Consider the following 25,160-nt stretch of genomic DNA (forward strand, 5'->3'; position numbering starts at 1 on the left):
GCCTCTGTGCAAATTCTCCAAGCAGTTGGTGGATACAGGTACAGAGCTAGTTCCTGGAACTGAGCACTTAATGACCACAGACAGAGCACCAAATCCTGGCAGTTGGTAATTACAGGTACAGTGTTAGTTCCTGGATCTGGGCACTTAATGACCACAGACAGAGCACCAAATCCTGGCAGTTGGTAATTACAGGTACAGTGTTAGTTCCTGGATCTGGGCACTTAATGACCACAGACAGAACACCAGATCCTGGCAGGTGGTAATTACAGGTACAGTGTTAGTTCCTGGATCTGAGCACTTAATGACCACAGAAAGAGCACCAGATCCTGGGAGGTGGTAATTACAGGTACAGAGCTAGTTCCTGGAACTGAGCACTTAATGACCACAGACAGAGCACCAAATCCTGGCAGTTGGTAATTACAGGTACAGTGTTAGTTCCTGGATCTGAGCACTTAATGACCACAGACAAGAGCACCAGATCCTGGGAGGTGATAATTACAGGTACAGTGTTAGTTCCTGGCTCTGGGCACTTAATGACCACAAACAAAGCACCAGATCCTGGGAGGTCATAATTACAGGTACAGTGTTAGTTCCTGGATCTGAGCACTTAATGACCACAGGCAGAGCACCAGATCCTGGGAGGTGGTAATTACAGGTACAGTTCTAGTTCCTGGCTCTGGGCAGTTGGTGATTTCAGGCACTTAGCGTGTTTGTTTTTTTCCTTTATATTTTTCTCTAGAAATCTAATAGCTTGTCAAAATGTGACAATATGAGCTGCCTTCTAGTAGTATTAAAATCTCTTTGTCGCAACTGACAAAAACTTGTTAAATTTCAACATGAAAATGAAATGTGAGAGCGACCGACACAACTGAAAACAAACGCTGACAACATGGCAGCAACACTGAAAGTCTATTCACTTAAGGCCTCAATTAGAGAAAATCCAACTCAAGAGCCTCATTTCGAGTCAAGAGCAACGTGGAAAAAAAAAGTGTATTTTTGCCCCTGGACAAACTATGTAGCACTGAGAGAGGTAGAAATGCAGTATTTTTGTTTTGCTTGCAGGAAAAGTACGGCCTCCTTTTGCATGTAGCCCACAAACACTGGGCAGCTTTTGTTTGTACACTACAATTTAGAGTTAAGACAAGATACCCCCCTCCCAACTCTAAATCTGTCCGTGTGCCTTACATTTGCCCCCTCCCCCTGCAATGCAACAGGGATTTAACATGATTGACAGTTTGTTCAGTGTGCAGAGTAAGAATCGTCATTAGGATAATTACAGTATAGAGGGAAAGAAGCCAGGTCATAGTCCAGGTTAGTATTGTCTTAATATCTAAGACGTTCAATGCAAAATCCATCCCTATACCATGTGCATTCAGCTTCATCAAGAGGTTAAATTTTACAAACTATATTAATATATAATTTGGAAATTATTTCAGAAAACAAAAGAAGACAAACTTCTTCTCTTCCTCCCATAATTCTACATTCTGAAGCTTCCAGATAAAGTCTTTTCCCCAGCGATATGCACGGGGAGGATTGTGTAGCCACAGAATTTCAGTTTCATAATTTTAAAGCAGCATTCCCACATACACTGTTATTTCTTTTCTTTAACAGTCGAAGTGCCTTTTAAGAATGCATATGATAGTCAGTTTTCTTAGCGGCCCTTCTAAAAAAACATTATCTCCTTTTCAAATCTCTCTGGAGGTTACACTTATATCTGCCAGATACAGGGACACAGGGTCACAGCATGTCACGTGAAGGCAGAGGGGGAGGATTGTACAGTGCACAAAGTAGACAGAGCTCAGAGGGGCAATCCAAAACCTTTCTGCTCACCACATCATGTGCCATGTGACTGTGGTTGCCATGGTAGTCCACGACACTACAGAAATAATGATTGTTAGCAGCTTGAAGAAACAAACAAAGGAAAAAGGTAAATACAAACATTGTTCTTAAAGACTGCCAGATTGATGCTAAAATAGTTGTCCCGAATATGTCGCCTTATGCAGTAATGCATCACACAAACTTTTATGGCGTGAGAATCATGTACTATAACAGTAGAGGATAACAGAGACTATAAATTATGTTTTACAGTTAAAAAGATCACAGTAATAGACAACATCCAGGAATATAGAGTTATGGGAGGGAGAGAGAGATCAAGTATGCAGCTCATCTGCGATGCCGTTCCAACCATTTCCAAACTCCAAGTTAATCTTTTTAAAAATTGAAGAGTGTTATAAAGCTCTGAGTACAATCAGATAACTCTGGGAACAGGAGACAGATTGAAACAAGAATCAGAGCCCTGCAAAGTGAAGAAATCACTGCAATCCCAGAGTATAAATGTGTCCTCTGAGTTACCCGACGCGTTTCAACTGGAGCTGAGTAATAGGCAGTAAATGAAATGGGACAATATCACAGCCGTGTTTATAAAATGACATTGTTCCATAAAGCAGGGTGATTCAGTACAACACATGTCATGGAATATACTGCACTGACTGCGCTTCGTTCTGGAGAGAGCAGGGGTATTGCTCTCAGCCCTCCCGAGGTATAAAATTCCCTTTAACAGCACACGAACGGTTTACAATGCAGCTAAAGAAAGCTCCTTTAACCACCCGCTGTACAGACCTTCCATTACTGTCAATGATAAATACCCAATTATTGGAGTATACATGGCTTCCCCTACACATAGATCCTAGATAATAATACGTTGGGTTTAGTCAGCATTCACAACACAAAGGTCTACGGCAGTCATGGATTCTTAGTAAAGACAAGTGTCGTATAATAAAACTTAGTCTATAGCTAAGCAATCTGTAGCCCCCCCCAGTGTTTGTGGGGTCCTAGCCCACCCCACCAGCTCTGTCCTTAATAATACAACAGACATTTACATAGGCTTCTTTTAGAATTGTTTTAATCTGGAATATTTTGCAAATAATCTTTATTTGTATGCTAGAGCCATATTTTCAAATATAACTGTTGAGACGTACAGTATTTGTGAAGTCAACAGAAGCGTGTCACAGACCAAGGGGCTGGGGGTCTAATTCTGAAGCGTTTAAAATAATATTTTCCACAATTTTATTACTACACTATAAATTGCATACCTCTTAACGCTTATTTAAGAACCGTTGCCTTCCACAAAATCAAATGCATTCCTACACTGGCCAACGAAAAATCTTTTCTCTTACAGATAAAAAATAAACTAACAAGTTAAAAAAATCTAAATAAATAAGAAATGAACAATTTGAGAGAAAATTATTTTGTTTTCCCTTGAAAGTTTTTCTATTGATTTTAATTACATTTAATTTCCAACCTTTCCATGATAGCAGCTGCACTATAGAAAGTAACAGATAATGTCTGATCTGAGCAAAGAAAAATAAAATCCCTTGGCCTTAAGGACATGAGCGAAGTATATATGTAAAATGGACTTCAGCTGTATTCCAACAAAAAAAGAAAACACTGGTATAATCCTAGTCAATGTTTGCAGAGTACACTGTAAGGTGCGTCATTAAATGGGTGAAAACACTGAAGTTCTATGAACACCATATAACCATCATCCTATCATAAACACCCCCAACACTGTTATTCCTGCCTAGGTAAAACATTATATACTTTAGAATATACAGGATAGACCTTTAGGGTTCTCAGATGATCTCACATACTTGCGCAAACATTTGGGGACAAGTACAAAAGTTTTCCGCAAACACTAATTTTTAATGTAACCGATAGCAACCAATTAGATACTTGTTTCCGGAATTGAGATAAGAAAATGACTGTAAGAGTTCATCATCACAGTAAGAAAATTTCAATACCCATTATCCAAACCTAGGTTACAAGCAAATATAACTGAAAATAATTAAAAGTATTAAAATGGTGCTTGATTATTTAACATATTGCTCATCACACTTCAAGTAAGCCCTATTGTTTAAACAACGTACATTCATACACATTTTAGTTTTGTAATATTGTTAATAATTTTTTTAAAAAAATAACAGAACGGAAGCAATGAGCTGAACTGTGTGTTGCTACAATGTAAAGTTGGGTACACACCTATGTAATCTTACTTCTGATGCAATCTCTCTAACGATTTCAACAACGACTGAAAGTCCAGATGATCATGCAGATCCATGTGTACACACCTACACTATCTGTGATCTTCATTTGTCATAACCATCTGCTGAAAAGATGGTGACTCTGTACACTGTACAGATATCTGCCTACGCTGCTGGTGGTGAGTGTGTACACACTGCCACATTTGCCCAACATCGTTCCATCGTTGATCGTGATTTTTAGGAACATTAGAAATTCAAATCAACAGATGTGATGTGTTTCCGTGTGATAATACATGATCGTGGGAGCGTACATACTAATGTGATATCTCACTAAACGGTCGTTTATCGTGTGATCTGCACGATAACTGCATCCGTGTGTACCCAGCGTAAGAAACGTCAGTAAGATTTGCTTTAGAACAATACCATCTTCATTACCGTCAACATACCCGGACAATGTCCTGAATTATCTGCTGCTACAAGGTTATGGGCTCAGGACAACGGTGGAATTCAGAAGCTTGATTAAAAGATCTGTTAATAGCAAATCAATGAAGGTCACAGTGGACAATCTGACAAACCAAAACTACCAGTCGTGCAAGTTTAAAGTGAAGCTGCTGCTAATAAGGAGAGGTACACGGACTTATACACAAGAGGCCAGGACTATCCAACTCCCAGATGATTATATAGAGACAGTTCGAACAGCACAAAGCACTATCTCCCTTAGCATAGATGATGATCGAACTGTGCCCATATGCAAACGTGATACTGCAAAAGAAATATGGATGGGGCTACAGAAAGGGTATAAAAGAGTTCAGCAATACATTGGATATAATCACAAAACAATATAAAACCAAGCTGAGTAAATATATGGCAAGTATATGCAGGACGATATAGGGAGCACCTTACAAATAGCAGAATGACTACATGGCATAGGAGAATAAATAATAGACTACAATGTAGCAGCGAAGCTACTAAGTGGTCTCCCAGAGAGCTATGAAATGCTTCTGACTGCATGCGATGCGTGACCTGGTGACAAGCTCACGTTAGAGTATGTCACAAGTTTATGGATGAACACAAGCAGAAATCTCTCTGGTGATGACAAATCTGCCCAGAGCAGAATCAGCATTAAAGACACAACACGGGGGAAAGAACTAGTCAGCAATGTGAAACATGCGAATGTTTTGTATTACGGAAAATTGGTCATTTACAGGTGGACTGCTGAGTTACCATAGCTATGGGCAGGATACGACCTCAGGAGGAATAGGGGGAGGTCAACTACACTTACCAGTCTTCCCCTACACACAGAGAGATTCCAATAAATAAGGTGCTATATTTACATATGACCAGTTATACGTACAACCCCGAAACACAATGGTATAGCAGAGAGATAGAACAATACTTGCGTCAAAGTGACGTTTGCTCTTTGATGCAGATTTGCCAATGACATTATCTCTAGTAATGCTACAGAGAAAACTCCTTATGAACAGTTGAACGGAAAGAAGCCTGGAGTGCAGCATGTTATAATATTCGGAAGCAAGGCCTATGTACATGTTCCAAAGAAAAGTGTACTAAATAGGAAGCTCAGACAAAGGTAGTAATTCTGGTAAGGTATAGTATGAGCCAAGGATACAAAATTTGCCACCAAGACACCAACAAGCTAACAATTAGCAGAAGCGAGGTTATTCACAAAGACGCATTGTCTCTAACATTTTAGAACTAGTTCAACCTGAGCAACAAGTTAAATCAGAAACACAGTAAAACAAACAAGTAACATTGAAATCAGATTTGCTAATATTTTTTTAATGCTAAAAGAACTCACAAGACGTCTCCCCTTTTCCCATGAGAAGGGGTGGCCAGTTAACTATATATTCTGCGTATATTATATAGTGGGTCCTAGTTGCAACGATCTCTTGAAGTGAATGTATTTCTCCTTTAGCTGTTGATTTTTCTCTGCAACTTAAATAATGTGACACGTTCATCCACTATCCAAAGCAGAGACCATCAGACTGTGTACCTGTTCTCTACAATTTATAATACCACTCATTGATCTCCAGGAAAATTAGGAATTCGGAGTGTGAAATTAACCTCCTTGATATTAATGGTATAAGTGCAAGTGTTATGAGCTGCAAAGAAACAAAGCAAATATAAGAGATTACATTCTGCACTTGTAGGTTGACTGCTAGGACCAACCATTTTTTCAACAGCAAATTTTACTGTGGGTGTGTCCGACCTTGGGTTCTCACCCATAAAACACAGTCTCCCCACCAGTGGGATGTACCCGCTTCTTAATGAATTTAAATGCAATAAAGCACTGGACACTTTTTTTTTTAGTGTTCTACAAAAGAGTCAATTAAGTTTACTAAAGAGCATCAGTTCACGGTGTAAAAAATATCTGCTATAGTCAACCATCAAGGATGTAAAAGATAAGAATTAAAAAGTGACTTAAAGAGTTAAAAGTGTAGCTGCAGTTGCCCTGGTAACAGTCAGATTACATACTGTAGATTAGTTTTTTATTAATTATCGCTAGAGTGTCATGGACAAGATGTGGGGTTCAGAGTGCAGTAGACAAACAAATTAGGCTAAAAAATCCACTAGATGAGTTTTAAATATAGATCTGTATATCAGACCCTAGAAGCTGATGTAGAAAGATCATATTTTCTACATTGGTGTGACAAGAGCCTCACATCATTCCTCTGTGCTGCTGGGGTACCTGCTCCTTCCACTATATAACTCTCAGTCTGTGACTTCCTGCTGCCTCCATTCCCCTCCTCACATCATGACACTGCCCTTGTCACATGCAGCCCTGTCCTCAATAAAACACATCACTCATCTCCTGATATACTCTGTGCTGCTGGGGTACCTGCTCCTTCCACTATATAACTCTCAGTCTGTGACTTCCTGCTGCCTCCATTCCCCTCCTCACATCATGACACTGCCCCTGTCACATGCAGCCCTGTCCTCACTGACACATCACTCATCTCCTGATATACTCTGTGCTGCTGGGGGACCCTGCTCCTTCCAATAATATAATCACTCATCATCTGAAAAGACACGGTTGGAAAAAAAAGACACCAGGTCCATCAGATTTCCTTTCTTTTCATAAAATAATTTATTAATGAGGTCACCTGCCTCCGAATCCTCTCCTATGTCCTCCGTACAGTGAGGTGCCCACAGTTGTTTCTCATATACACATGCTGTCTTTGCTCACCAACAATCACACGCCTGGACAGCTCATCGACTCCCTAAATATCCGCACTCCAGTATCTTGAAATACTATGTGCTGCTGTGCCTCTAACCACCTGTAGTTTTAGGCTGGAGGACCAACAGAGCTCTATTCCGGAGGTATGAGGGGTTTTTAGGGCCTATTTAACAATTAACAGGTTTTTGCCCCGTTAATTATCATCTGTCATCAATGATAAAATTTCATAGCAATTTATTATACAAGTCGTCTTGATGGCACGTCAAATAGGAGGCTGTCGCAGCTATGACTTTTTTTTTTTTTTTTTTAATGAAGACACACTGTTGGAGAGGGATCTGAAAATTCCTCTCCTCCAATGCTCTACCCTAAGGATTGAATGACTAATGCCATCTTCGGGTTGGCGTGAGCCATCGGGGTCAAGCTCCGAAAAGCCAAGCTACATCGCAGTCCCCGCATGGTTTAGCGCTTCATAAACAGACTCCATAGTGGCCTCCACTGACGTAAAACGATCACAATTCAGAGTGAGCCTCAGATTCAATTAACCAAATCTCTGGGACACTTATTTGCTATAAAGGCTAAATTAAAGAGTAGAAACTAGTAACCAGTGAAGTCACAGGTCCCCAGTGACTGCTTATAACACAAATTCCGTTGATGATTATCCGGCACCCGAGCAGATACGAGCTTGGAGTCTCACTGTCATTTGCAAAAGGTTTCTCCCCTTTAAAAGCCGCTATTTCATCCGAAAGGAACGGGCCTGATAGCTGAAGACTCTGCAGCTTTTCAGAGTGCCAGATTTGTGAGCTCTGTAATGGGAAATGTATAGTAAATTGTGCCCAGTAAAGATAAGAAGAGTTTAATTTGCTTTTGCAGGATAAAAAAAAATAAGCATTTCTGAGCGGCAGTATAAAAGCGCAGACAGAGCAGAAAGATGTTTGATAGCTGCGCGGCTTAATATAGAGCCGCAGTCATCTAGTGTCATTACAGGTCCAAAAAACATGTGCACACTGGCACAATTTTAATTGAATGAGAGTAATAGCCTTATGAGATAGGGGATATAAATAAAAATAGAGCACACGGGAAACCATTAAGAAAGAACTCACACAACATTCTATAAAGTAAGCTCCGTAACCGGTGAGATAAATGATCGCCATGGTAACCATTTATATACCAAGCTCAGTAATAATGGGGTTGGCAAAGCATACTACATGTATGGCTCAATACAGTACAACTGAAGGAACGGACACGTGAAATACGAAAGATGACATTTAAAGCAATCTTAGGCTCAAGTACACAGAAGATTATGTTTATTTCATCCTCAATTTATACTCTTCATCTTTACTAGATATTTCCTAAATAGCCATCATCATTACTTGAAGTCTTTCACCGAGACCAGCGGCATAGACTAAGGTTAGGTGGTTGAGGGTCTCGGTGGTATCACTAGTTCGCTATCCAAGCAAACCGGCTGCCCCCACTGTGTGTAGTCAATGAGTAAAGTCCTTATGGAACAAGAGTGTCAAAATGGCTCTCTCTATATAACTTCATCCATTATTGCAATAACTCAATACATATTGCTCAAAATGTTCTGTGCACTTGGAGTCTTTTAATTCACCTCTCCCCTGGTCTATTTTTCGAAAGGTTGGTGGAGGAGAATTGATGTTCAGATAAACATCATTGGACCCTACAGAAAGACGCCAATACCCAATATGTTGTATTTGCGCCAGTCCCTGCTCCCCTTGGTGTACACTCTATCTGGTTCTCCTCGCTCTCTATGGGCCCGATTCACGTTAAGATACAAGTTGCACTTTAAAAAAACTAGCGCGGAACTTGAGCGTAGTTTTGACCGTGTTCAAATCGAAGCAGAACTCAAGATGAGCTTTTATTTGAATATGGGTGTAAGAACACTCTGTTCTGTCTGTCTTCATAAGGAACGTACTGTTTAGGCAGACATACATTTTTTTTTTACATTAAATACATAAATAAAAATGCTTCTGATGCAGACTGTACATACAATGCATTTTTGTAGTATCTGTTACCTGCATACACATGTTCTGTGGAATCTAGTGGCACATAGAGGTGTAGTTTTTAAACCACTATGCCGTGTCAGTCATCACTATCAGTCAGCACTTACACCTGCCCTGTCTATAGTGGGGGCAAATGATACAGGTGAAAACAAGCGTACTTATGAGAAACCCAGACTTGAATCAGCCCATTCTGCGTCAACACGGCCCTAGTGTACATGGCCGACGTTAGTCCACCCCTCAAGTTGTAGGACGTTGTGTCACTTGTGTTCAGAAATTAATTGCATGTACTGCGTTCAATGTCCACCTCCAAGAGCGCGCAAAGCTATTTCTCGCAAGATACTCTATACAAATGGACCTACGTCCAAAAGTAAATCAGACCCTATGTGATCGTCCAGCTCCCTGTCTGTTCACCTATCAAAAAAATTATATAGAAAAAAAGATGTCAATTATATATATATATATATATATATATATATATATATATATATATATATACACATACTGCGTAATTCACTAAACTGAAATGTGTGCAATGATACCAGTATCTGGATGTATATACTGTTCCTGCCGTTGCAACAATGTTACAACCAGATACAAGATTTCATTGGTCAGCAATCATTATAGATGATACTGTTTCCTGCTACCAAGTCCCCTGAATGTACATGAATCTTGTCATTTTTGATTTCTCGTCAGACATTAGAAATATATATAAAAATAATAGTGAAAGAAAATGCTTTGTGTTTGAACCAGTTTCGTTTGCAGCGATACACAGGTGACATCACGATATAAGAGAAACATACAGGGCAAAGAGGCAATTCTCAGTCTGTGTGTGTGATTTACTCCCGGTGTCAGTGATACATGCTCTGACAATACATTAGTGGATATTCATCGATGGTGGAGGGGAATACGTTAATTAAAGCTGTGTATAGTGCATGACAGACAGAGACAGAGAGGGTAATAAAACCTATAGATTTTATAGTGAGAAACGGGATCCTTCTGCTGTTAAAATGAATCCTCTTAAACTGACAATGACAAGAAAAATTCAGCTTTCTCCGCCCTGTTATACGGACTCCCGGTGCTCATAGATCAGGGTTATTCTCTAAGCTCTGACTCGTCTCGGGGGCCCAAACCTGCTGTGATTCTGCTGATTAGGCCATTCCAAGACCTCATCGGCCTCCGACAAGAGTGTCTTTATACCCAAAGCAAACACAGATCTTAATGAGCATCTCAGCACAATTTTAAAGAAAAAAAAATTCCGACTGACCATTAATGAGACCGGCCCAGGGGGCACATATGGACTAGAATCATGCGGGTACAATTTTGTAGTTAGTCTCTATCTTTATCTATTTATCTCTATCTCCACCAGGGCCGGATTAAGGGAATGGAGGCCCCTTGGCTAAGGGGGCCTCCATTCCCCCGTGAGGGCCCCCCCCCAGTGATCTGAGCTGCCTGCCCCCCCCCGCCCCGGCACTTACCTCCTTCCCTGGCGCACTGCACGCTGTTTACTGAGGAGATCTCGTGAGAGTGAGACTCATGAGATCTCCTCAGTAAGGAGAATACAGCGCGCCGGGGAAGTACTGCAGTGAAAGTGCTCAGCAGCACTGATCGGGATGGGGGCGCCCCTGCCCCCGACCGATCAATAATGCTGCTGAGCACTTTCAAGGGCCCCCTGGATGCCCGAGGCCCCTGGGCTGTAGCCCAGTTAGCCCTATGGTTAATCCGGCCCTGATCTCCACACGTCATATTGGATACAAATGTGGTTCTAGAGCAGTGTTTTTCAACTCCAGTCCTCAGGACCCCCTAGCAGTACATGTTTTCCATATCTCCTTGCTGGAGCACAGGTGTATTCATTATTGACTGACAGTGTAGGAGGTGGTATAATTATTTCACTGGTCACCTGGAAATCTTGCACTGTTAGTGGGTCCTGAGGACTGGAGTTGAGAAACACTGTTCTAGAGGTAGTGTGATCATCTTCTGCAGACCTCCCCACATTTAGAATCCCGAAAGCAGGAAAAATAAGCTCCGCCCATTCCAACAAATTCCGCCGGCAAATAGAAAACTTCACCCACTCACCCCTTAAGCCCCACCCCTTTTGAGGTCCGCTAATCGGGATGTCCCTCCAAAATTGGGGCCATTGGGAGGTAGGCTTTTGTTGTTACAACCTTTTATTTTAATTGTGGGTGTCCATCCTCTAAGACCCCCTTTTCCATGCACTGTACGGGTCCCTGAAAAATTTGAGCCCCAATACTCAAGGGCCCGAACTGGTGTAGGCTACAAGCTGATTCCTATATTGGTCCCTCTTACTTTGTGCTACTATATTAAAAGAAAAACAGATATTTCACTTGTTCCTCATCTATTGTAAAATATTATGACTAATTCCACACGACAAAATAAATATACATATGTATAAAACAAAAACACAGTCTCTTTTTTTCTTTTTTAGAAAGTTTAGAATGTTTAGAATGTGTAAAATGAAAATACAACAATCGAGAGTCTTCTCTGCGAGCCACTGGACAGATTGTAAAATCTATTAAACTTTAGTTTTAGAGGACATTCTCATTGACATTGTATGTCCATTACGCAGTAGTAATATCCCACCCCTGTTCTCTCCCAACTCTTATCCATCAAAATACAAGCAATTAGCAGGGCCGTGAATTCAGATATCTCTCTCGCATTCAAGGACCGAGGCCAAGTTGTTTCAACGCTTATACAACTAAAATTGCAATTTGTGTCAATGCATCGCATATTTCCTGAAGGAAGGGGGGTGGATGGTAGCTACTGTGTGAATAACCCTACGGCAGCAAGAGGGACTCCTATTGAACTGGAAGGCTGCAAGACTTGATATTGATTTCAGATGGGTAAATTGCTCCTTCAGTAATAGCTCAGGTGGTTTATCTCAAGTGGGTATCTACCAGCAACAAAACTCTCACTACTGCTATGAACACTAAAAGCAAATTTATGTGACCAGATATTGTCTTGATAAGTCAAGGAATGTTATAAATATAATAATAATAATAATAATAATAATAATAATAATAATTAGGATTCATCATTTATAAATGCACAAGTTTCTTTAAAACGTGAAGCAAGAATTTCTTATTATGGGTTGTGAAAAATAGTAGTTTAGGAACAGCGTTTTTGAACATTACATGGACAGGGCCCTCGTACTTATTTGCAAAGAACACCACTAGCAACAGAAAGGGACTAGAAAGTACAGAAATGTAAAAAAAAAAAAAAAAGTGTGAAAAGTAAACTACTATCATGATATATAGGCAGAGTTACTTGTTCCCCAGAATTATCAACAAAACTCCCAAAGTAGGTTGAATTGCCGGTCTCTCTCTCTGAAGAGAGAGAGAGAGAGAGAGAGAGAGAGAGGAGGGAGAGAAAGAGAGGAGTGCTTAAGTGACTGAATATGGGCAGGGAGTGCTTAAGTGACTGAATATGGGCGGGGTTATGATGTAACACGCATCGTCTAGCCCTAGTGTGATGATACGAGGACACTTCATGTTATAGTTACTGCACCTACTCAGCCAATCAGGTTAGGGCGATGCAGGAGGGACATTTGTAAAATGCTGGCGCATGGTACATAGGGGTTTCCGAGAGACTACTCGCATCTCCTGGGCTCATCCGCAGTAAATACTACTCTACTGCAGAAAAGCTGCATTTAAAGATAGCATTTTAATCACTTTAAATTCCTAACTTTAATATGCAAAATGTAATTCAGATTCCGCCCTGAATTTGACAGCAGTTTTTCGACAATGATCCAGTAATTATAAAAAATGCATTTAGTGCAGAGGTGCAAATTTCAACCAGTATATATGTTGTCGTAAAATTACAGCTGTATGAAAATCGCATTTATTTATTGATCATTTTCTCTATGTTTTAAATAATATTGGCAGTGTCAACTACATGGTTTATTGGTGAATTACAATTTTCAAACATATTTAGCCATGTTCTTTCAAAATCACTTTATTAAGCCAATGAGATAAGAGAAAGAATAAAGACAGTTAAATAAAAAAGATGTGTGTGTATATATATATATATATATATATATATATATATATATATATATATATACACACATATATACACATAAATTCACACACATACATAAATGCACTTAACATGTATATATGTATTTATACAATATGATCGTAAATAATAAGAGGCATCTTTATAGCTTGTTGGACCACTTTGTTGGTAAATGTTTAGTCGGTAATATTTCAGCTGCGCTGTAAATCAAACTCCCGTTAGTTGAGAAGGATGGATGGCGGGCCCCACAGCACCCGTCCTCTCCCGAATTCCATCTCCGGGTCTGCCAGGCCTGGGATGAGTAACTCACACATAATATTCATCTTCTAACAATTTAACAAAAAAAAACAGATTGCATTCATGAAATATTAAAGCACCGGGGCGGAATCGCGCCCATTAATCTTCGGTTGTAGATTACACTTTGGATCTTAATTTTTGTACTTCAATAGTTTAGCAATTTTTATCTTTAAGATGTTGATGCTTCCAAGACCTCATATTTCTTGTTGAAGTTCATTCACATTTGTCAAACAGCTCCTGAAACTTTGTTTCTTTCTGAAAGTATTTCCCAAAGGCAAATGTTCCTTCGTAAGAACCAGGGACTGATTAAGGGTTCAGGCCGCCCTAGACTAATAGGCTTGTAGCCCATCCCCATGCTTTCCATGCCAGGTGTCAAAGCCGAATAATTGGATGAAAGAAAGTATATTGATTAATATTGTTTTACTGTGCGATTGCGATCAGTACGCCACATGTCATGGCGCAATCGCACGATAATTAACGAATGCATACACTCGCACTTACACATTCACTTGTATATAGTTCATATTTATAATAGCTTCAATTCACAGTCGTTTATGTACAGATGTTATTTAGTTTATAGTTAGATATTCTAAGGTTATATGTACATGTTAGTGAGATCTAAGGTTCAGGTCACAGAAAACATGTCATGTCTAGTATCATTCCAAACCCCTATTTATCCGCAGACGTCCGGTTCATTCGCTGAAAGGATTGCTTCTTGTGTATGCTAGTTATGGATGATAGGGAATAAATTATTAGAATGTTATTGTCTGTGTAATGCTAATTTACCAGTTTAAACTAGTTCTTGGCTGGAACATTAGTATTCATCTTCTGGAGAGCAGACCCCCACCCTTGGAAAATTAACCCTCACCCTTGGACGGTGTAGTTTGAACTGACCTATGGACTGCATTACACTGGACCTTCTTGAAGTCTGAACCTATAGAAACTTGCCAAGTCATCTGTATTGTATGTGCTGTAACACCAAATGTATATATATTGCTCCCTGGAATCAGCTAGTCAGTCACTCTGACCACAGTCTTCAGGACTGAAGGACTGTCTAGCTGGATCCAGCAGAGCTAAGCACCGAGCGGCGTATGTATCGGCTGTACTGTACTTATTTATTGAACTGTAATTCTATTTGCTTTTGCTAAATAAATTGCTTGTGCTTTGGAACCACACAAATCGCAGAGACAATGGTTTTTGGAAAACTATGAAATAACCTTAATACAGGCTAATACGTGTTAGCTAAAAGGATATCATCTTTAATTTAAATCCGGCTTCCTTTATCCCCCACCCCCACACTGTTTATGTTCCTTTGTTTTCTAAACTCTTTTTTAAAGGGTCATAGCAATCTTTATCACTCATTTCATTAAAAGCAGTGGAACTGAGGAACGGAGCTATGAACGAGCGATACGGAGGAAGGAATGTGAAGGGGAGGGGCTGTCACGCCTGCCCCAGCCGTCAACCTTGTCTCTCCTATTCGCTTATCCTCAATCGCCCGCCCAAGGATGACGCATAAAATCTATTCCATTATATATTATATGTAAAGAAAAATAGTAAAATAATACTAACAGTAATAAAAATCATCCATAAACTTGGATAATTACCCTGCAAGTCCTACAGTCTTGGTAATAGTGCCTATAAATAAAATTGACGAAGATCACAATTAAAATGCTCACTAAGGGGGTGTATTTATAACCACAGTGGGGGTAGCCATCAATATGTATCACTGCAAATCACAATTCTGTGTCCAGGAGACCCTTCCCCTCAAATAACGGAAGTCTACTCTTCTCTCGGAGATACATTATCTGGTATAACCGATAGGTTCGCTACATGAGGAGCAGAATCTGTAAAACAAGATCGGCTTGACACAAACTGATCTAGTACATTGAAAACATTGAAAACCTAAAAGACAATAAATGCAGCAGGACATAAACGAATAGACTTCTGAAATCTATAGGAAAGAAAATGAACTATAGAATAATTATTAAACCAAATCAGAGGGAGTCAATGTAAGAACATGAAGAACATGGAACTCATAATAAACCAATTAACCTCTGTCAGAGAGAGAGAGATTCACGGGTCAGCACCAACATGAGACAAGTTACAGTCACACCATGGATGGAGAAAATCCATAATTAGCCATTGTGCCATTATTACACCTTAATATTCCTGATTTCCTGAAAATATCACAACTTGCTTATTTTTTACTGTCTCTCATATTAATCCTACTCTCATAACAATCCACCTCTTATATCTTATTTATCTAGCTCACGTCTCGCTCATATCTCTGCATCTACAGAATGATGTGTTATCCTAACCTGATCCATTATGCCATCGCAGACGTAAATCTCAAACAATTTACTAAAATGCATTCCTGGTGGAACTGAGCTTTTAGGTTGAGTTTGAGGAATTCAGTGAATTTCGGGACTCACACATCCATTCACATATTCCCCCAAAATATCATAGATATGAGTCTACCAGGGGAGTAACTAAAACGGACAGTGCACCATTATCCTCTGAGCGAAAATCTAGGCCCAGAGCAACTACATTGGGGTCATTTTGTCCCGAGTACCTACGGATGTACCATGGTTATCCCAATGGTGCATTCCAAGATGACCAGGCAGTTATCTCTGAAACCATTCGCATCGCACTACACGCTTTGGAATAACTATGGCTGCACATCTGAATCATAACCAGCCAGCTACCAATAGAAAAATTACAGATAGAATCGAACAGCAATAATGGGGGTATTTAGGAAATCAAACGGATATGGGGCAATTGCTGTTTCTAAGATGGAGATGTAACACTTTAAAAAGTACATCTAATAATGGACAATTTGAGCAGGAGAATATTCTGCAGGTCTCTTGAGATAAACTGACCTGTATTTACTACTGTAATATAAAAAGCAAAGAAAACACTCTGACAACAACATTCTGGATAATCCAAATGTATAGACTGATATATTCTCTCTTTCCACCCTGTACAGATACATACACATCGGATCGCTACTTTTCGAGTAGAACAGCAACCTATTCCTCCTCCGGCAGCTTGGCACTTGAGCTCGTTGGCAGCCTGCATCGTGAATCACAATTCAGCCACAAAACTGTCTGACATTAATACTCATTAATTACAGAGAATTCCCATTCTTGCAATGCAATCATAAATTATTTCCCCACGCGAATCCATTGTGTGTTTTGTAGTCAATCAATGCTTGAACAAAAACATTATATTCAATCTTCATCTATATTTTCCCAACAGGGCACCGGTGAAAGCATCGTGACAAAACAAAGGCTTTTCTCTGGCTAATAAGTATTGCATAATACAATCTGAGCCGGATGCGGAGTGTGGAACAACTTAACAACACCCCAAATATAAAAATGACAATGTATTATATGACTACTAGAAACAGGATATTACCGAGGCGGAACTGGACAACAAACCAATGGATACATCCAAACATTCCAATTTCGTCTACTAAAGAAATTTGCAATGCTCAATAAAATGTAATTTTGGGTGATATTAAGAAAAAGGATAACTTGCTTATGATCGCCCTTAAAATGTGGTCATGAACCAGCAATCATATAATATTTAAAGGAGAACTCCACAGTTTCAATTTTTGAACTCAACCCTCCCTGTAGCTAGTAAGTCTACAGGAGCCCCTTCCCTGACATTAGTGCCTGGAGAAATGTGAAAGTGGGCGGGATTATGCCGGTTGATTGCATAAATTTATTAGAGATCTCCTTTAAGTTCCTGATATCAATAAACTGTCCCATATCGCATTCACTAAACTATACAGCTTCAAAGGGCTCATATTAAAGACAAAGTTATATTATACTGGAGTGTATAACTTGTGAAATTTAAATAGCAGTGTGAATAAGCTAAGATTCCAGTCAAATGCACAATTACCCAGAAATTACTGATCACTTAAAAAAATACCCCAGAAAGTGAAACGTCATTCGTATATATCTATTTGCAATTGTAACCGATACAAATGAAAAAAAACAGAGCACATTCAAATAAGAAAATGAAGTACGTAGAACAATATTTATATAGAACAATAATTACTTCAGTGTGAGTTGAGCATTCAGAATAAATTGTACATTGAAATGGTTTCATTTAAATCTGGATCTGAACAGCACAAAGGCCAATGACCTACATATTGCATATTCATGTTTCCAATGCATTAACCGCCCACAGAAATCTACTATTAGTAAGTCCAAAGTATCCTGCTAAAGAAACCAGTTTGTAACTGCTGTCACATCTCTCCGAGATACAGTATATTAATAAAACCTGGGGTCTTTCAGGACTAGAATATGGTGATCATTCCTGCTGTGTGACCGGGGTACGTAATTACACAGACACTGACAAAAACTAGGATATTAAACTATTGAGGGCAAACCAACCTCTGGAGACATTTTCAATTCCGCCTCTAAAATGGCAAACAAAGTTACAACATTTCTCCCTAGGTCAACATCCAATTTATTTTTTGATTCTTTCAGACCTGTCATTTTCTTCACATATATATCCAATCATTCGGAGAAGCTATTTACTGTATCTCAGTTCAACAAGTCCTGACAATTGTTCGCATCTTCTGAAAGCTCACTGCTCACTGCAGAATAAGTAGCCGGTAACAATGTATACAGAGGTGTATTACATGAAATTCCTACCTTCACAATAGGTCGGGTCCCCCTGCATGGGGATGAAGCCGTTTCGGCATTCACAGGTGGCTTTTGTCATCAAGTTTCTACATTCGGAATTCTCGCCACAATGATGTCCGTCTGAGCAAAAGTCATATCCTAGAAATATCAAAACAGTTATTTCACCTGGGTGCCTAGTAAATCTGAGATATGCCTACGGGTCAGATAAATATTGTTTCAATCAAGGTCATTTTAATTAAATAGATCTAAGATAGCCATTACCGTAGAAAGACAAAAGGTGACTTGTTTCAACCGAAAGGAATATTTACTACAAGTTAACCCGTGCATGATACTCATGCATTCTAGTCAAATCAAGCTACTTGAGGTGTTAAAAAGGTTCTTGTCATCTTCATCGCCACACACACACGCCGCTAGGCTTTTATATATTAGATAATGCTAAGAATTTAGTAGGGCAGTGTAGTATATAACTCCGCCCAGCAGGTGGCGCTGCAGCTTGAGCACTCTGTCACCTGGTAGTTTTTTCCACACACACACACTAACACAGCATGTGTGTTCATGAGGTAAAATTACCTCACGAAAATGAGTTTGAGCCCTCAACTCGTAAATTTAGCCTTTACTACCCCTCCCACGGGGGGAAGGGGGATGATGGAAATTAACTGACTTCACTATTATAATTTTTTGTCAAATAATGTCAGTATACCAAATTTCAGGTCAATTGGATGAGCCCTTTCTGAGAAAATAGTTTTTTCCACACACACACACACACACACACACACACACACACGCCGCTAGGCTTTTATATTATAGAAACTGTGGGTTTGAAAAAAGTAGAGATGTTGCCTATAGCAACCAATCAGATTCTAGTTATGATTTATTTAGTACATTCCACAAAATGACAGCTAGAATCTGAAAAAGTAGATTAAAAAAAAATCAAATACACAATTTAGTAAATATACCCCCTGGAGTGTTTCCTCTTTTCAAACAATAGTTCATTAGTTTTCCCTTTTCCTACACTTGCCAAAAAGCAAAAATCACTCCCTTCCCACACATCCTAAAAATGTAAGAAGCAGATAACACAGTATATCATACTTGCCAACAATTTTTTTTTTTCTTCCGGGAGATGCCGGCTGGGACGTGGGCGTGCAGGGGGCGGGGCTGCGAAATCGCGTCATTTTGGCCCCGCCCCCGTGACGGAATGACGCAAATCGCGTCATTTTACAGTGGGGGCGGGGCTAAACGCCGCGATTCCGGGTGAATCGCGGCGTTTAAACTAAATTTTTCCCCCTTCCTATCAGGGAGATTGCCACACTCGTCCGGGAGACTCTCGCAAAATGCGGGAGTCTCCCGGACAATGCGGGAGAGTTGGCAAGTATGCAGTATATAGCCTGTAAATATCAAGAGAATATACAGATACAGTTCTCCCTTATGTTGACTGATACATATTGGCAAATTTCCACTCTATTCAGAAATAAGCGATGGCATTAAATCTATTTTTCTTACCTCTTATTACTTTATAATTGACAGCTGCTAAAAGAACCTGTTCTTATAGGAAACCTATTCCTAACTATTCTCGACTGTTTAATATATATATATATATATATTTTGTTTGTTTTGTTCGGTGTGCTCAAACAGGATTTCTGTCTTCTACAGGAAGTTCTTGCCGGGGGCCTCAAACTAAGTTATTTATAATTAATATGCATATTAAATATGTGTCAGCTGAGATATCCATAGCCTTGTAACTATTTCTTAAGTTATTCGGCAGTAGAGCTAGCACGCATGCTATAACTATGAGTAGTACAGCCTTACAGGTAAGATAGGTATACAAATGTGAAAATTAGTAGCATATACAAGAGTTATTGTTCGTTGGAGATGGCAACTGAAACATTGAACGGCATGTATTGCATCACTGGCAAGTGTACGTTATTAGAAAATTGCAGGGAACCTACTCATAGGATCCTTAGTGTTCCTGAGATATAAGGCCATGAAGGGATAACTGCTATTATAGATTCTGGTTACAGAAAAGGTTTTGTCGCCAGGAAAACCCTAAGGGCAGCACCGATTCTTTTGGCCAAAGTCTTCTATTGAAACAGACTGCACCGGATTCAAAATTGGCAATATTTCCTAGCGATGTATTGCTCCTTTAGGCAATGGAGTAGGACATGTCCATCGGGAGTTATATGTGGAACACATAGCAGAGAGAATGTTGGCGAGTCAACTTTGAGGATGGAGGATTCGGCTGAGTGATGGGGAAAAATAGAGAGAATTTTCAGATACTCCTAATCTGGAATAAGTGTAAAGAGCTGAGAGTGAGATCCCAGATGACACATGGAGGTCTATAGTCGATATCTTAATTACCAAACCTGACCATAAGAGATAGTGCTGATACAGGGAACGGTAGCCATAGGGGGAAAGAGTGTGACTTCTCCAAGGACTGAATGGTCAGCTCCTGGGGTATAACTACAGCACACTGTGGATTGTTATTGCAACATTTTGTGCAAGAGATGTGAATAAAGTGTGAAACAAGAGATGGTCCATAATTACACCGATTTACTGAGAACTACGTTGATGTGTTGACCACTGTCGCTGGGCAAATCGGAACAGTAAACATGCGACAATTAAATGGGGCGTAGTCGCAACTTTCTTAATGGATGAATCTTGATGGAGCTGTAATTCATTAAACCGTTTCATCTTTAATTCATAAAGATTGTAAATACCTCCTGCAACTTTAATGACACATTGTTTAACATTTACGGCTTGATTCTGTGCTTCTCAGCTATGTCTTTGTATAACCAGGCGGAGTTGTTTGTTACGTCAGCTGAACCCCCATAGGATACAATTGTATCCACAGCACAACTTTGTGTCCTATCCATGAACAGTTGTTATCACCAATAAAATAAAACTTACATTAATCTTTTCAGAAAAATTAGGAGCAATTTCTGTAGAAGGAACAAAATACCCAACAAAATTAAGAATTTATTATTTTGATTTGTTCATTTTGTTGTATCAAGTAAACGTCAATATAAGGTAAATTTATGTAGATCTTCTAGTTTGTACTGAAGCTCAGTTATACAACCACTGGCAGAAGGAGTAGAGAAAAGCTCAGTATAGGTTCCATAATACCCAGAAATTCAATGTATACGTTAATAAGGACGAATATCCCAGTAGCAGAGATAGCGCTGCGCTTAGTCGTTCCTTTATGTGCCACAGCGGACAGTTTCAAAGCTCCTGCCTCACTTGCAATGACAGAACCAACATTCTTTTTTTTTTGCATCAACATTATTTGATATTTAGAAAGTTTAATCCCCCAGAAAAAAAATAAAAAAAATCTCCCTTCCCTGACAATCTATGGAAGCAGGTAATCCAAACCCATCATCGAAGTGCCAGGGTTATTGTGTGAACGGCAGAAACTGCTTTGCATACAAATTGAAAGCTGCTCGCAATTTCAATCCTGTTCCCCTCCTTTCAAGATGGAAGCTGTGCGCCAAGAGAATTAACCCTTTAATCCATGGAAGGCGGTCAACAGAATAACGTAACGGTAATCGGAGATGTGGGGGAATCTATCGCAAAACGTTCCAACAAAAAATAATATCTTTCAGTATTAAATAGATCATTTTGCTAATTGGTCATTACTGAAAGATGGGAACAGTTTAAGAGTTAAAAGGTCTCCTCTTAAACTTTCTCTGAATTTTTTCAACACGTCTTACTGACGCTAGAGTGCTGGGACAGGAGAGGAGAATATTTAGTACTTTAAATGAGATGCCTACTCTTTGGGACCATGGGTGGGGGCTAAGACGCAAAGTTACGTGAAGTTTAGGGAACAATCCAGCTTTCAGTTTAGGAAGTAGAAGTAGTCATCTGGGGGTAAATGTATTAAGCTGAGAGTTTTTCGGCGGGTTTGAAAAATCAGATTCTAGCTATCATTTATTTAATACATTCTACAAAACTAGAACCTGATTGGTTGCTATAGGCAACATCTCCACTTTTCAAACTCACTGGAAAACTCTCAGCTTGATACATTTACCCCCTAGTATCTCACTTGTTTGGAAAGGTAAATTACCTGTCCAAATCAGGCGTCTCATTCTCCGCATAGCAGTCAATACCAGTGTAGGGTTCTCCTGCCCCATCCAGGCTTAAGTAGGTAAACCTGGATGGTTCCTCAAGGGTTAAAAATAATAACGGCTATGTATTATTACACGTATAACATTTAGCTCGATAACTGTATTGTTTATACATAACTGAATAGATCCACAATGCTCTATATCACCTCAGTAGCAGATTACTACATTGGGGAAGGGGGTGTTCCCTAGCGGAACAAGCAGAGAGTGACTGACTGTCCTACATGTTCGCTCTGCACAAGTTCTCTGCGTGGATTGGTGGATTCGTATGCAGGGGCAGGGTGAGCGACGTCACAGTAACTAATACACCTGCATTCTCCGCTCTTTGACACTGTTCTATGGATGGGCGGCGAGCGACAATTGTCTGTAATAGGAATAGGAGGTAACAATTCACTTTATGAACAGGAATAGGAGGTAACAATTCACTTTATGAACTTAATTTCTTAACTTTGGGGGCCAAGTGGTTTTTTAAGCCGTCCGAAAAGAGGAATAAAAAACAAAATGGAAAAAAAAAAATTGTATGAGACAAAAAAAATATGCGGGATGTGGGCGCGGAGACACCTCGCATATTTTTACGTGTGAAATCTCTGCTGATTTTTGTTTGCGCCCAATAGAGGTGCAAGCAAACATCAGGGTGTATTTTTACCGTACTAATGGTAAAAAAGCGCAGCTGCGATGGTCCCGAGTACAACGCGGCTAATTGAATCTCCCCCAAATTGTGAGGACCCGCCGCAGTACCAGCTAAAGACGACAGGTGGCAGTGCACAGTCAACTGCAACACCTTTTATCACTTCCTGCAACTAGCACTTCTGCTAAAGGTCTAGTAAAGCAGGGCTAAGTTACGACACATATTTGCAGCCTTTGTAAGGCCCTCGCTCCTACCAAGCTTTGCATGAGCAAAATTGGAATTTCGTTTCTCTGTTGGTGCTTCCAGAGTCTTGCTTGGTTGCTTGTTTATCGAATTTGGCTTTGTCCTTCATTATTCTACATTCTCCAACCCATCACTTTGGTTTCATCCCTCATGATTCTAACTGCTCCAACCCATTAAATTTAGCTTTGTCCCTCTTGACAGGGGCAAACGCAGGATTTGTAGAGGGGGGGTTTCCACACCACGACGCCAGTGGGCGTGACCAGCATGTATGGGGGCGTGGCTATAATATTAGAGAGTGCTTGGCAGTTCTCCAACTCTTCCTATCCCCATAATATACATGGTGCACGCAGCTCTCTCTTTTCAAGCAGAGCTGTGTGAAGCAGGAGCAGGGTCCAGCCACCTTAATTATACAGTGCCCCAGGCTTGGAGGGGGTTTCCAGGCACTAGGAAACCCCCCTTGGTTTGTCTATGCATTATTCTACCTTCTCCAACCCAGCAATTTCAGCTCTGTGCCTCATGACCTGTCCTCTCGGGACATAGCTGCTTGGCCTAATGTTGTGCATCTCAGACAGCTACCCCAGCCAAGCGGTTCTCATTAATGATCAACCAGCACCATGACAGAATTGGTGCTCAGACAACATAATTTAATTGGAGAGGTGTCCACACTTTCTGCAATATCACAGCGTGTGTTGGCTGAAAACAGCCAGGATCCCCAATAATTCTTTCTGAATAGCAGATCGGACATGGAGACAACCGTGGTTGGTTGATAGCCGTGGTCTCTGTGTGAGGTCATCATCTAACTACACTACCAGACTGCAGGGTAGCTGTACCCTGTTATTATTCACCCTACCAGTATTATCAGCAACGAGAACGTCACAGTTCCACGATTCACACTCTGTATAATTTACGTTTGTAGCTAAAATATACACTTAGAACTCAAACCAACAACATGACGGACATATGGTGCTCCCATATACATCTATAGGAGAACTTCACAATAAAGTATATTGTTTTATCATTAATGCAGATGACTTTAAGAAACGTCACACCTCTATAGAATGACTGTACCACTAAAACAACATATTAATTCCTTACATCAGTGGGAAGTCCTAGTTCTAATTATCATCAATTCCTGATAAAGAAACCATGATGTAGAACTGTTTGAATATTCAGTCTGGATTACACAATGGAATCTAGCAGCCATTATTGTAACTTTATTCTATAGCTTTAATAAAACTATTAGCAAGAAATGTTTATAACTTTCATGCTACATGGATTGTACCCTTGTACACAAGACCGTACAGTCTTATACTAGTTATTATTTAGAAACATTGATAAGAGAATTAGTGTCTCCAGGGCCTCAGGTTGTAACACACTGTGGTTGAGGACGCACAGTCTTTGAGAAGAGGTGCAAGTAATTAATAGTTAACCAATCAGTGTAAATGCCAAGCTAAGCGCCACTCTGCGTAGGGTGCCAAGGTTATTGCTTATAAAACTTATGTAGAAATGTATTATTGTTACCTTCTACACGAACCAGTCTAGAGGGTCCGTGGTTCATGCAAGCTTAAATAAACTCAATTGTTTTATTCTCAAGTCATCTGACTTCTTTGGAAACAGCTACGACAACCATTTGACTCTATGGGCGCATTCAGTCTGGTTATATATAGCTTTAACCATCAAACTGTGTAGCTACCAAGGCTGGAATTAAATAACTGTAGCCTCTAGGTACACAACCACTGGTACTTCAAGTCTGTCTCCATGTCCTACACCTATGTCACAACAATTATATAGAGTGGTGTCACACCACTATCCAAATAATCCCCACTTCAGTAAAACCTATGTTAATACATATATATATATATATATATATATATATATATACACACACACATACATACATACATACATACATACATACACACACACATTA

The 25,160-nt window shown here is 39.8% G+C and overlaps 1 protein-coding gene across 4 annotated transcripts in view; it reads right to left on the reverse strand.

Moving 5' to 3' along the window:
* The window catches only part of NELL1 (neural EGFL like 1), a 474,045-nt gene that overhangs the window by 254,842 nt on the left and 194,043 nt on the right, over positions 1 to 25,160 (reverse strand). For all 4 annotated transcript variants that reach the window (XM_075188423.1, XM_075188424.1, XM_075188425.1 and 1 more), the window contains one exon: positions 18,254 to 18,382. In XM_075188423.1, the coding sequence (XP_075044524.1) occupies positions 18,254 to 18,382 (129 nt within the window). The remainder of the gene's footprint in view (positions 1 to 18,253; positions 18,383 to 25,160) is intronic.

Source organism: Mixophyes fleayi, chromosome 10, assembly GCF_038048845.1.
Source record: "Mixophyes fleayi isolate aMixFle1 chromosome 10, aMixFle1.hap1, whole genome shotgun sequence".
Classification (NCBI taxonomy): domain Eukaryota; kingdom Metazoa; phylum Chordata; class Amphibia; order Anura; family Limnodynastidae; genus Mixophyes; species Mixophyes fleayi.